Below are 12,864 nucleotides of genomic sequence, written 5' to 3'. Positions count from 1 at the left end.
TGGTGGTTTTTGTTTGTATTTTGTTGTTGTTGTTTGTTTGTTTTTAAAGTAACTTCTGAAGGAAAATAGGAAAAAAAGCCTGATGCACTGGTTCATATGATAAATGACACTAAAAAGCTGTTTTACATCCTCAGTAATGAGCAGAATTGTAAGGGAGAAAAATACGAGTTTTAACTTAAGGTTTGCAGCTGTTTTTTAGTTTTATTTGTAGATATTCGTTCTTTGCAGGAAAAGTTGCACTTTTAAAAATACAGAGTTAATAGTAATTTTTAAGGTTAGGCAATTCTGTTCTGATAGAGAAGAGCAGTTATACTTATCTGAAAGAGGCACACCAAAAGAATGCATTTATTTGACAAAACTGTGTTCTGTTTTAGTTGTAAGGCAAGGAATGTGCCTTAGGCATGCACAGCAGGACAGACCAGTGCATTTGGCAGGATCCCTTTTGGGGCCTTTATTTGCCTCTCCTGAAACCCTGTGACTATTGTTAACAGAATTTAAGTGATCAGACCTACAGGAAACTTTCATTCTTGGCATGTTTGTGAAACATCTTTGTTCAATGCCCTGCGTTGCTGTTATTTCATAGATCATTCAACACCAGCCAGCCAGTCTCCTCATTCCTCCAACCCAAGCAGCCTGCCAAGCTCGCCTCCGACACACAACCACAATTCTGTCCCATTCTCCAATTTTGGACCCATTGGGACTCCAGATAACAGGGATAGGAGAACGGCAGATCGGTGGAAAACTGATAAGCCAGGTGAGATCCAGACTTCATTGCTTAGCGAAAGTGAAAGAACTTACTCTACCCTTCGCTAGCTTTTGGCATTTGGCAATGATAGAACAAGATCTTGAATTATTCTTATCTCTTCATTCCTAGCCATGGGTGGGTTTGGCATTGATTATCTCTCAGCAACATCATCCTCTGAGAGCAGTTGGCATCAGGCCAGCACTTCAAGTGGCTCCTGGACAGGCCATGGCCCATCCATGGAGGATTCTTCTGCTGTCCTCATGGAAAGCCTAAAGGTGAGTGGATCAGGAGCAAGAACCGCAAGAGATGTCTCTGCTTTCATTCACATAAATGGCTAATCTTATTCCTAAGGCCCTTAGGATTGATTCATAGCACATATCTAGCAAAGTCCTAGAAGCATGGTCTGCCTTATAAGATTCTTGAATAGGACTTTTTTTTTTATTTGTGAATTCACTAGTGATAAAGCAGTATTCTCAGGGGGACAGACATGAAGGTTTTAGTTGGATTCTAAGATTAAGAAAATTCGGACTCACCTTGGAATATTTCATTTAAGCCTTTTCTAAACAAGTCAAAGAAGGGCATCTAATTTCAGAAATGTTTTGTTTGCCTGAAACCTTTCTGGTAAATGCTCTGGTCTCACATGCAGCTGAGTTTTAGCAAAAAGACTTTATATAAAACATACTTTCACCTTTTCTGGTTTAAAATGATCTTAATGGGAACTAACCTGTCTTGAAGACCTGATCTTACAGCAACTTTTTCTAATAGCTGGGGTTTTTTTAGGGTTTGGGAATCTTGGGGCATACATGCCTTTATGTTTGGCTGGGATTGAAAAACAAATCCCTTAAAGACAACCAGGCATTTGACCTCTGCTGACAAGCTCTGGGCTGTTTTTCAGTCTATCTGGTCCAGTTCCATGATGCATCCTGGACCTTCCGCTTTGGAGCAGCTGTTAATGCAGCAGAAGCAGAAACAGCAGCGGGGACAAGGCACCATGAACCCTCCACACTGAGGCCAGAGTGGCAACCCTGGGAATGAAGGCTCCATAAACCATGGCATGTTGGGTTTGCAGGACTGGCCCACACAGTCCCCTGCAGGTGGCAGCCCTCTTTTCTGTTTCTCGCTGTTGAGAGGGTGTAAGTGTTCCACCAGCCCGCTGAGTGTGCACGAAATGTCTGCAGTGCAGCAAAAAGAAAAAACCATCAGGAACTCTCCGTCCCCCCGGGGCCTTCCGGAGGGAGAGAGGAACTGCTGTTTGTCTCACTCAGTTACCTGATATCACCGCCTTTCACCTTCTCCATCGTGCATGTCCCCAGCCACATGGGAAGTGAAAGCTGAGAGGGGAAGGCAGATGGGAGAAGCCAATGGGAACATCTCAGTCCTTTTTTTCCTCTTTGGGGAGTAAAATAGGAATCCATTAATGATTGCTTTGCTGACTGAGAATGTAGTTGAAATTATTCCTGAACATCTTTTATTATTGTTATTACTCTCAGTAGTAAGATATCACATTGAATTCTTCCATACACGGATGTGCTTCTTCTAGACAGTGTGTAGCAAAGAAAGCCCCGTGCACTGCTCCTGTGAGAGGTTGGTGGTGACAGGATGGGGAAACTGACCTCTTCAGCCAGCGGAAATGTTCCATAAGGGAGAGGACAAGGCCTCAACTTTCACTCAGAAGGTTCTGGTGGGCCCTCCTCTGGCCTGGAGACTCCAGCAGGAAATGCCCTTCACTCTGTAGGTGCTTGAGCCCCAATCGAGGATGCAGCGTGGGTGGTGGTGCTGGGCTGGACTTGCAGACAAACTGCTGTAGGATTTTAAATTAACGTTTTTGATTCCTGTACATTTTACGGTAGCAGAGCAGGCAGTCCCACAGAAGGCAGGCTAGTCCATTCATGGCCTGACGCATTTTAATAGGTAGAAGCTTTCAGTGTGGTTACTTTTTGTTTGGTTGGTTTTTGTGCCCCCACCCTACTTACCACCCACCTCCTCCTGTCCCTACCTGCACCCCTTTTCTACCCTGTGCTGTGTGCTAGTAATCGTTATTACTCCTAACATGCACAACATCTCGCCAAGAAGCAACAGCATGGGGTCCAGCAGCTGGGGCCCAAAAGACAGTCTGGAGAAGAAGGAAGCAGCAGCAGCGGCGTCTGCATAGCCCACTGAGGGGCCAGGCCCCTGCCCGGCTGCAGTCTCCCAGCCTCCACTTTCAGAGTGAAATTCAAGGCAACGCGGACACGTGTGCGTCACGCAGAGAAGAAAACACAAGGAAGTCCATTCTGGAAAAGGCGAAAGGACGGAAGATAAACTTTTATTTGATATTTATTAGAAGGAAAGAGGACTGAAAATTTTCTTGTGTAGAAACAGAAGGACGGCATTACTGATAGTCATTTCCTGGAAAAGTAATATTTTAAGGGGAAATTATGGAAACAATCTAAATGTCCAATTGCTGTGCTAGCAGTAGGGTTTATTTTCTGGGAGAGCTCTCCTTTGTGTGTGTGTGTGTGTGAGTGTGCGTGTGTGCGCGCACATGCCCGTCTGCTCCCCCAGAGGGGAGGGGTGATGCGTGTGAGTGTGTGGAGCTAGCGTGGGACTTAAGAGCTGGAAAACAGCTGCAGAGCAAAGCACATCCAGGAGCCCCGGTCGTCACTGGAGTCTGGGCAACCCCAGCAATGAAAAGGGGTGAGATTCATGCTCATTGCTCTTCCGAGACAGTGGTTGGAGTCCTGTATGCTTACATTATTGCTCTTTTAGTTTGACATGGTGTTTGGGGTTTTTTTTGTTTTGTTTTATTTTTTTGAAAGGTCCCAAAGGGTGAAGTCCCCCACCCAATGGCAATATGAAACCTTTTGTGCTTCTCTCCAGCCCCTTCCCCGTGTCCACCTTTCTCCCCTTCCCTCTGTCCCAAGCCTCCTTCCCTGCTGCCTTTACCCACTCTGTGTGTTTGAGCTCTGCATTCAGGCAGCTGCAACATTCCAGTGTTTGAACTGTCACGGATTCTTGCGCCCTTGACAAGCTCACCAGGTTCACCGTCTCGGTCCCACGTAGTGCCCACGTCCCATCTACAGCCCCATTTCTGCATGAGAATTTGGTGTTTGGAATGTTTTCTGACTCTTGGGGCGGGGTTCCTCGCCTTATCATCCTCAGTGTGGAGTAACGAGGAGGGAGAGGAGAATCTACATCAGAAACTGGTTTTGTGTAGTAAACTTTCTTTTGTGTTTACTTTTTTGTTTTTGTTTTTTGTTTTGGTCTGTCTGTGCAAGACCTGCAGCTGCTGAATTCAGCTTTGCCTTTAATTAAACCATGTTCTCTCCAACCAGATCTGTGTATAGATTGTTTCTTTTTTATCCTAAAAGAAAATCCAACTTAAAAAACAAAAACTTGAACTACTTACAAGTCATCTAGGGGAAAGCAAAGAAGGTCAAAAATCAAAATATGCTTCAGGGTTATTTTTGCTTTTAGTAATGTTCCTAACCAATATGCAGGATTATGGAAACGGATGGGTAGAAAGAAACTGTCAATTCTTTTAACAGCTCAGCATTTTTATCCTTATTGTCACCCTTAATAAAGCAACTCAGAGATAGTTTATCCTTTTGGCCCAGTAAACTCACTAAGTGTGATGAGCAGCAACAGTAATTGGTGCTCTTTGCTTTGGTGTTGTCTTTCTTCAAGTTGTGTCTCATATTTCCAGTGGTAGCCTGCTGGGCCTTTGCATGTGCCAGAAGCCAGCACCACAGCTCACCAGTGTGTGTGTGCATGCCCAGCAGCTGCCCTTTCACCTTGATGTTGATTCAGTCTACACTTCAGTTCCTGACTGTGCTTTTCACACACACCTGCACACTTGAAAAATTGTTAACAAAGCTACATGTATTCTACAAAAGGAAGTGGGGGGATTAAGGCCAGGTCTTTAGTATTTATGGAAAACTCTCACCCAAGTTAACCCTGAAAAACTGGGCCATTTGGTTAAATGATAACCAGAATAAACCGATAGCATTCTATCATGTATATTACTAGAATACTTATTATAAAATGTTACCTAGTAGGGTAGTACTAACCAGCTGGCTTCCTGAACACAGCTGCTTTTCATTTCTTATTTATTAGTGGCACACATTCATTATTGAACTCTTAAGCAATGTTCCTCCCTGAGAACACATGAAGGGATGTAGTTCTAGTATTTTAATTTTCTGTGGAATTAAAAGCTGTATTTCAGGGGTACATAACTCAGTCTAGGTTCTGTTTAAGCAACAAGACTGTTAAGCCCCCAAAATGTTAATTTTGTGTGTGTCTCTGTGCGCGTGCCTTCTGAATTACCTGTAAAGTAACCCGAGGCCCCAGGAGTCTGTGATAGTAATGGTGCAGGAATGGGGGTAATTACACTTAGGTCTTGGGCCTGCACTCTGGGTGTCTTGTTTTTGTAAGTTTTTTATTGAGGCATCACACACACACAGAGAGGTGTACCAATAGTAAGTATACAACTCGGTGAATTTTCACGAACTGAACATATCTGGGTAGCCAGCACTCAGAGCAAGAAACAGATTATCAGCACCCTGGAAGACCCCCTCATGCCCTTCCAGACTCTTCCAACCACCACCCCCTCGCCACCTCCAAGGTGATCATCATCTTAAGTTCCACATCACTGTCTAATAGGTTAAATTTTAACAGGGGAAAGTAGATGAATTAATACTTCCAAACAGCGATGTCTGTACAGTGTACTGCAGAGGCGTGCTAAATCTTGCAAATGATAGTACCTCCTTTTCTTCAACTTTGCAGGTTGTGAAACATCCTAGACTCCTCTAGGAGTGCTTTCCAAGTCTGTAGTTGTACGTTCTTCAACAAAAACTTTGGGGAAAATGCCAACTTTCCCTTTGCACTCCCCCTCCAGCCATTCTTCATTCACTGATAAAAGGAAAAGTATACTTCAATTTCTAAAATGAGTATAGGAGAATTACCTCATCTGAATATTGCACACAGATCTTTTGTCAGTCCTTCACCCCCCAGTTGTGCTAACAGGGAAAAGTCTGCTTTGGAAAGTTAAATGGAGGTAAGAGCAAACATAGGACTTAGCCATTTCATTATTGGTTTCTGTCTTAGACATGATAATGGAGGAATAAAATGCAAAGGAATGAATTAGACTTTTCAAAATGTTACCAAAGAAATAAATTGAATAATGAATCTTCAGATATGATATATTTTTTTTTAACAAAGAGTTTTAGCTTTGTTGGGAATCTTTGTTTTGATTACAGGAAAGGGACATGCAATTGGTTAAATATATTAATAATGAATGTTCACTGGTGAATGATCAAAGAATTGAGAGTTGGAGCTAGTGATGGGTTCAGTCCATGTTCGTAAAATATAAGAATTTTCATAGCACCTATTTTGAGACTAAAAGTGCAGGCACAGACTTCATAACTCAGTTGTAGATAATATCCCCGTTTTACTAAGGAAAAGGAGACCCAGAGAGATTAATGGCTTGTTCAGGGTCATTCGGCCAATAAATATCAGACACCTTAGGTATGTATGACCTGCTCCAAAGCCCATCTACCAGACCATAGAACCAGTTCAGAAGTTCATCTTTGGAGGTAAGACATCTGTATCAGATGTTACAGCAGCACTGGTGCTTGGATCCTGGCCCCAGAAACTCTTGCTTTAATTAGTGTGGAGTGTGGTCGGGCATCAGAGTTTTTTCTAAAGTTCACTCAAGGTGATTCTAATTGCAAACTGTTGTCTCGATTCTTCCTCCTATAATGTGAGTCATGGATCAGCATTTGTTTGTCGTGGATCCTGGGAGCATACTAGAAATGCCATAATCACAGGTCCTACCCCAAACCTGAGTCGGAATCCATTTTAACAAGCTCCCCAGGTGATTCACATTTTAAATTTGAGAAACTTTTGGAATGAAACTCTCTCATAACTGTTGAATACAGTTGAACTCACCCCTCAGCCCCACACAATGTTTATGCTGAATTCTGTTTTCTCTGTAAGTGTTACAATATCAAAATATTACATGGATACTTTCTGAATTAGACCAACTTAGACTTTTATACATATCCCAGTAAAGAGTACACCACCTTCTCTGCATACCTACCCAGAAGGTTTTTCAGAGCATTCACTTGTCTTTTTCTTATCCCCAACCCTGAAAAAAAACTTCTGGACAATTTAGCTGATTGGTTGATACTGACACTTTAAAAATGGTGTGGGGAGTTAACTCCAGCTCTTACAACTGAGTTTCCATTCTCCCTTTCAGAAGATATGCCCTTCATTACTCATATTTTGAGTTAGTTGCCACAGTCTCGTACACTCACTCTTTACCCCATTAACTTTAAAATCTCCTGCTCTCGTTTCTTAACCTGTTAGATTTTCTGTTATAATTGATAATAGTGTTCGGTTTTCACTACTTTGAATTACTAACGCACAAGATTTCAGCCATGTGAATGAAGCTTTTGATGTGACTCTTGCTTGTTACCAGGTAGAGAAATAAGACTGTGTCAAACCATGAGTTAGAGCGGTGCTCCTCTGTGTGGTCAGTAGACCAGCATCACCTAGAAGCTTGTTAAAAATGCAAATCAGGGCTTCCCTGATGGCGCAGTGGTTGAGAGTCCGCCTGCCGATGCAGGGGACGTGGGTTTGTGCCCCGGTCCGGGAAGATCCCACATGCCGCGGAGCGGCTGGGCCCGTGAGCCATGGCCACTGAGCCTGCGTGTCCGGAGCCTGTGCTCCGCAACGGGAGAGGCCACAAAAGTGAGAGGCCCGCGTACCACAAAAAAAAAAAAAAAAAAAAATGCAAATTAGTGAGCCCCACCCCAGACCCGAATCAGAATCTCTGGAGCTGGGCCAAGGAATTTTATTTCACAAACTGCAAAGGATGCATGAGCATACTTAAGTTTGAGAAGAACTAAATTAGAACCCTCCACTTATTTCAATGCTAAATGTGTTTGATTTGTAACATCCAGGAAAGTTGCCAGAGAGAGCAATTCTGAATAGTTGCTTCTTAAGGCAAAATTTATCCCCTTCTTCCTTCATCTTCGAAAAGTACATCAATTCAAAGAACTGTAGTTTGCAGAAGATCAGTATCGTGGTTTGGTGCAAAGGCAAAATGATTCTAACCACCTTCCAATTCATTAGTTCTGGTATGAGAATCCATGGCTTCCAAAACAACCTTTAATAATCAAAATGTGATTTAAGTCTGCCATTTGTTGCTTCCCTGCCCAGGAGAGAGCATCAGATGGAAAGGTCAGTGCTCAGTTTTGCTCCCTCTGGCTGAAAGCTAGGCAGGATATTGAAAACATCGGCTAAAGTTTGTAGCTTATTGATGTTTTCTTCTCTCTGCTCTTGAATTTATTCCTGCTAACATGTGAATTAGTTACTCAAATCCAGGAGTAGCACTTACCCTTTGATAACACCAGGATTACATCCCCTTCCAGAAACTCCAGGTCTTCTGGCTGGGTAGCCTCGTAGCTGAAGAGTGCTACCACTTGGCTCCCTTCCTTAAGCTGAGCTTCTGTTGTCTGGTTATTAGCATCAGATTTTTTGGTTTCTTCAGTTTCATCTGGAAAGCCCTGGTCACCCTGAAATAATAAAAGGCCTGTTAGTTTTCCTAACTTCCTGCAGCGAACATTGAACATCACTAAAGTCGGCATCAGTCAGCAAAATGTCAGTGTAGCACCTGGGTTATAAACTCAGAAAGGCCAGTCTGTGATCAGCACCTAGCATAGACCTGGCATGTACTTTATGAACACCGGATGGTTGGATAAATGAAACCAAAAGGTATGCAGGACTGTAGATAGTCTTCAAATCTTACTGAAACCTTACGGTAATCCTGAAAAAGGTAGACTAGGTACTATTGTTACTTCTTTTCAGATGGAGAAACAGAGGTTGAGTCACAAGTAAGTGACAGAACCTAAAGTCAGACCTGGGTTTCTAACTCCCAAATCCAACACCCTTTCCCCACTACCCACAACACTGGGCACCTTGTTATAGATGCAAATTTTCTGCGCCATCCCAAATCTATTAATCAGAAACTCCCTGCAGGAGTTAACAATTGTTACAGAAATTAACAATGATTTCAAACATTAAAAAAAAAAAACCCTTTTCAGTGAAGTAGTTCACATTTAGAGCAGAGCTCCTAAGCAGAATCCTTTAAAGACAGAACTGAAGGGATTAGTCCAAAAACAGACAATTGGAAAACCTAGAGTGACCTTTGAAACTTTCAAGGGACCCCTTGCACTGGCACTTAACCCTCAGGGTCCTGGGCCTTTCCTCTCAGCCAGAGGCACCAGGACGTCTCAGCTCCAATGTCTCTACTTCCTGAAGGCAATTTTCTGAACTCTTAGATAACCACAAGGTTTACTTTGTGGGGTTTACTACAGGGCCTTCCTCCAGGCCCGTCCTCTTTAATTCTTCCCCTCCCATTCATTTTTTTTCTTTCCATCGAACATTTGCCTTTGAGTGAGAACCTACCAAAGAGACCCTTCCCTAACTGAGCAGAAGCCCCTGCCCAGCTGTAGGGATGCAGGTTTGGTGGAGGGACTCTGCCTTCCACTGTGGGCCCAAGGCCTGCATGGTCTGGAATAGCTTTCCCGCTCTGGTCATTTCCATGGCCTCAAAATCTACTTGCACGTGAAAACTAGTAACTGACCAAGGATTCACTTAGGAACTATTTAATTTTATACCCCCTAGACTGATACAACTGCAGATGCCACAGTCGACAAATGCTGAAGCAGGAAACACAGGTGAGTAGAGGGAGAACCGAAGTGTCACTGGGACCCTACTCAACAACAGCTTTGGACAGTGGAGACTGCAGACTCACGGACTCTGGTCGGGACACCCCAGCCTCCAGACTGTGGAGGGGGAGCTGAGTACTCAGAGGAAGCCCACCAGCCAGCCTAGCTGAGCTCCCTGTCTTGCTCGTATGCCCCTTGAATCATCAATCCAAAGCAAGGCCTCACTATTTTCTCCCTGCTTCCAGCATCATCCTAGCACAGCAGTGTACAAGGCCTTCCCTGATCTGGCCCTGTGGCCTTTGCAACCTTGTCTCCAGCCGCTGTCCCGGTTGCATCCAGTAGCGCTGAGCCCCCTCTTCCCATTATGGTGATTCTTGTGGTCTTCCCTCTGTTCTCTCCATCTGTGTAACACATCCATCCTAACCTCCTCCACCTTGCCAATTTCTATGTACTTTTTTCAGGATAAGCTTCAAGACAATTTCAGCATCATTTTCTCTAGGAAGGCTACTGACTTGTCCCACTTCCCTCCAGCCTCTTTGGGTGAGATACCCTCCTGAGTGCTTATATAACACAGTAAGGCATTTGTGCATCTCCATCAGTTTACTTAACACATGTTTTGTAGTCATCTGTTTGCCCTTGTCTTCCCCCCAAGAAGGGCCTGTGTCTTAACTAGTTTTTATATCTCTAGTGCCTATCTAAGAGAGCAGTAAGAGCCCAGCAAATGTTGGTTGAAGAATTAATGTCAAAAAAAAAAAAAAAAAAGAATTAATGTCACTTGACAAACGCTGGAAACAACCCAAAAGTACACCAACAGGTGAATGGATAAGCAAATTGTGGTATCCATACAGTGGAATACCATTTAGCATTCCAAAGGAATGGACTACTAAAACACAAAAGAATATATCAGCGTATACTGTATGATCCACTAATGTGAAATCACATAAAAGGCAAACAAAAAAGTATGTTGACAGAAAGCAGATGGATGGTTTCCAAGGACCATTTTTGGGGGAAAAAATTAACATCTACAATGACAAGAAATGGCAACTTTTCCTTGAGAGACTAAGGGACAAAGTCCAAGAGTAATAACTTGTAGCTACTACTTTTAGCCTCGAACTTTGCTCCTGACTCCCGTTATTCTTACTGGAAAGTCAGTTAACTCTTTTCAGACCTCAGGTCCTACAGATAACCTGCCCTTTTACTGTTAGTATCGCGAGGTGTTCAAGAGTACAACAGGCAGGCTCTGTGTAATCTTGGTCAGGTTCACCTCCCTTTGCCTTGTTACCTAAATTACAAAATGGGATAACAATACCTGCCTCATAGAGTTATGGGGATTATGAGAATTATACACAGACTGCATGGTACCTGGCACATGGGAAGTTCTCAATAGATGCTTTGCTGTTAGTAGGAGGTTTTTATCCAAGGCATCTCTTTGCGAAATAAATGCTCACTACTTTCTTTCACTCCCAAGTGTTCTAACCCGTGGAAACTTAAGGTGAAGAATGGCTGTGAGCTCAGCCTCAAGCTATGACTTCATTCCAACCTTGCTTGATAGTGATGGGTCTAAACATTGAAACAATTAGGTGTGGCAGCAGATGGAAGGGACTAGAAGCTTTCTTTGGGCGCCTGGGCCTGCTCTTCTCTTGTGGGAAACCCTCTCTTGGCTGCAACCCAGGTGAGGATGCAATGGAACGGAGGCAGAGCTGAGGCTTGTTACCCACCGTATCCCTAATACCAAGCCTAGTGACAGGCACACAGAAGGTGCCGGGTAAATGCTGAACTGCTGTTGAGGAAGCGGCCCATTAGAAACATGGCCTTAGATCCCCTTGGGCTCACCGCACTCACCACTGTGTTCTCACACCACACAGTCAGGCAGTAGTTTTTCACTTGGGCCCAGGCATCCTTCATGCTGTCTTCTGAAAGGAGCACCAGCTCACTGCTGTCCCGAGGCCGATAGCTGGGTAGAGATAAGGAGGAAGAATCAAGTCCGAGAGCATCAGTGCAGAACCATCCTCCACTGCCATCCACCAGGCCAGCAGCAGGCTCCCCAGCTGTCCCCCTCACTGCCCCCTGCGTGGAGCTCACCTCAGCTTAGTATGTTCCGGTAGGAGGTCCAGCTTCTTAGCCACCATGTCCCGGACCTGGCTGTAGGGGAGCCCGGGCTGCGTTTCCATGACCACTGTGTACTTGTAGTGCACCTTGAGTGTGTAGGACATGGGGATGCTGAGCTTGACTTCCTGTGGGGAGAGCAAGCAAAGGGAACTCATGAGTGTCTGAGGCTTCCTCTGAGAAACATGCCGGATCACAGGGAGCACCCCGTGACAGGGAGAGGCCAAGAAGTACCTGGCTTCACAGTAACACGAGAGGGCCTTCAGAGCTCTGTCTTCCAGCCCAACTCTCACTTGGATGAGAATTCCTGCTGGGTTAGATCTGGCCCACCAGCCATGGGCCAGTAGGCAGTGTGTGCATGGAGGATGGAGGGACTGTCGAGGGTGTCCCTGGTCCCTGTATGTGTGGTAGCATCTGGTCTACCCTTCCTTTGGGTCTCTTTCTGTAATCCAGGGAGACACACCCGTGGACACGCTTAAGTGGGCAGCCCAAGCTCTTCCTTCCTCTACCACTTAAAATAGTACAAGGAAAAGAAAAAGTTACCTTGGGCTCTTTTTTTTCATTCTGACCTAAATGAAGAAGGTAAGGAATAAAACAAAAGACAATGATGAATGAACACTCTTGGCCAGCCCCTGCCATATACAAGAGGAAACCTCTTAGAACAGGGCACCCAACTTCATATCCTTTAACCTCTGGGATGATTACTAATTGTAATAAACTGCAGGATAAATCACTGGGGTGATGCGAAGGGCGAAGCCACGAACACACAGATGAACCAAGTCTCTGATTTAGGGAGGATATAGGTAATTATCAAAGGACCATCACATTCTCACCAACCCATGGGGTTAGGGAGGGATTCCCCAAAGTCAGTTAACAGCAGTGCTGCTGGTGTAGTGGCATCATTCAAGACTCCCAAAGGTCAGTTAAAGCAGTGGGCTCCGTAGAAATGAAAATCAGAGAGTGTAAGATGAGCCAGGGGCCACTAGAAGAAATATTAGAACCACTTATTTTCATTTTGTCCTTTATTTTTGTGTATGTTTTCTAATGTGCAAAATATATTAATATAGCAGTATGTATATAATTTATATAAGAGAAGATAAAGATAGTCTAAAGATATTCACCATGGTGGGGAGGGGTACATGATCAAAAAAGATCACTGATCTAAAACCCAGCTGATCACTGGAATCACTTGGGAAGTTTTTTCTAGAAATACAGGTTCCTAAAGCTGATTCCAGTCCTAAAACACCAGAATCAAAGGCCTAGGAATCCAAATTCTTAAAATCTTCCTAGGTTAATGTT

General features: G+C 44.0%; 2 protein-coding genes across 15 annotated transcripts in view; one reads left to right on the top strand and one right to left on the bottom strand.

The window, feature by feature from the left end:
* Positions 1–4,060, top strand: part of SMG7 (SMG7 nonsense mediated mRNA decay factor) — a 68,111-nt gene extending 64,051 nt beyond the window's left edge. For all 11 annotated transcript variants that reach the window (XM_024732395.1, XM_024732394.1, XM_024732396.1 and 8 more), the window contains 3 exons: positions 584–754; positions 875–1,020; positions 1,641–4,060. In XM_024732395.1, the coding sequence (XP_024588163.1) occupies positions 584–754; positions 875–1,020; positions 1,641–1,754 (431 nt within the window). In that variant the 3' untranslated portion in view covers positions 1,755–4,060. The remainder of the gene's footprint in view (positions 1–583; positions 755–874; positions 1,021–1,640) is intronic.
* Positions 4,061–5,143: 1,083 nt separating this feature from the next.
* NCF2 (neutrophil cytosolic factor 2) overlaps positions 5,144–12,864 on the bottom strand; it is a 24,711-nt gene continuing 16,990 nt past the window's right edge. For all 4 annotated transcript variants that reach the window (XM_024732401.1, XM_024732400.1, XM_024732403.1 and 1 more), the window contains 5 exons: positions 12,109–12,134; positions 11,542–11,693; positions 11,302–11,413; positions 8,127–8,304; positions 5,144–5,635 (listed from right to left, as the gene is read on the bottom strand). In XM_024732401.1, coding sequence (XP_024588169.1) covers positions 5,523–5,635; positions 8,127–8,304; positions 11,302–11,413; positions 11,542–11,693; positions 12,109–12,134 — 581 coding nt within the window. In that variant the 3' untranslated portion in view covers positions 5,144–5,522. The remainder of the gene's footprint in view (positions 5,636–8,126; positions 8,305–11,301; positions 11,414–11,541; positions 11,694–12,108; positions 12,135–12,864) is intronic.

Source organism: Neophocaena asiaeorientalis, unplaced genomic scaffold, assembly GCF_003031525.2.
Source record: "Neophocaena asiaeorientalis asiaeorientalis breed wild unplaced genomic scaffold, Neophocaena_asiaeorientalis_V1.1 scaffold119, whole genome shotgun sequence".
Classification (NCBI taxonomy): domain Eukaryota; kingdom Metazoa; phylum Chordata; class Mammalia; order Artiodactyla; family Phocoenidae; genus Neophocaena; species Neophocaena asiaeorientalis.
The sequence above is the reverse complement of the archived record's forward strand: the minus strand, read 5'-3'. Positions and strand labels throughout refer to the sequence as shown.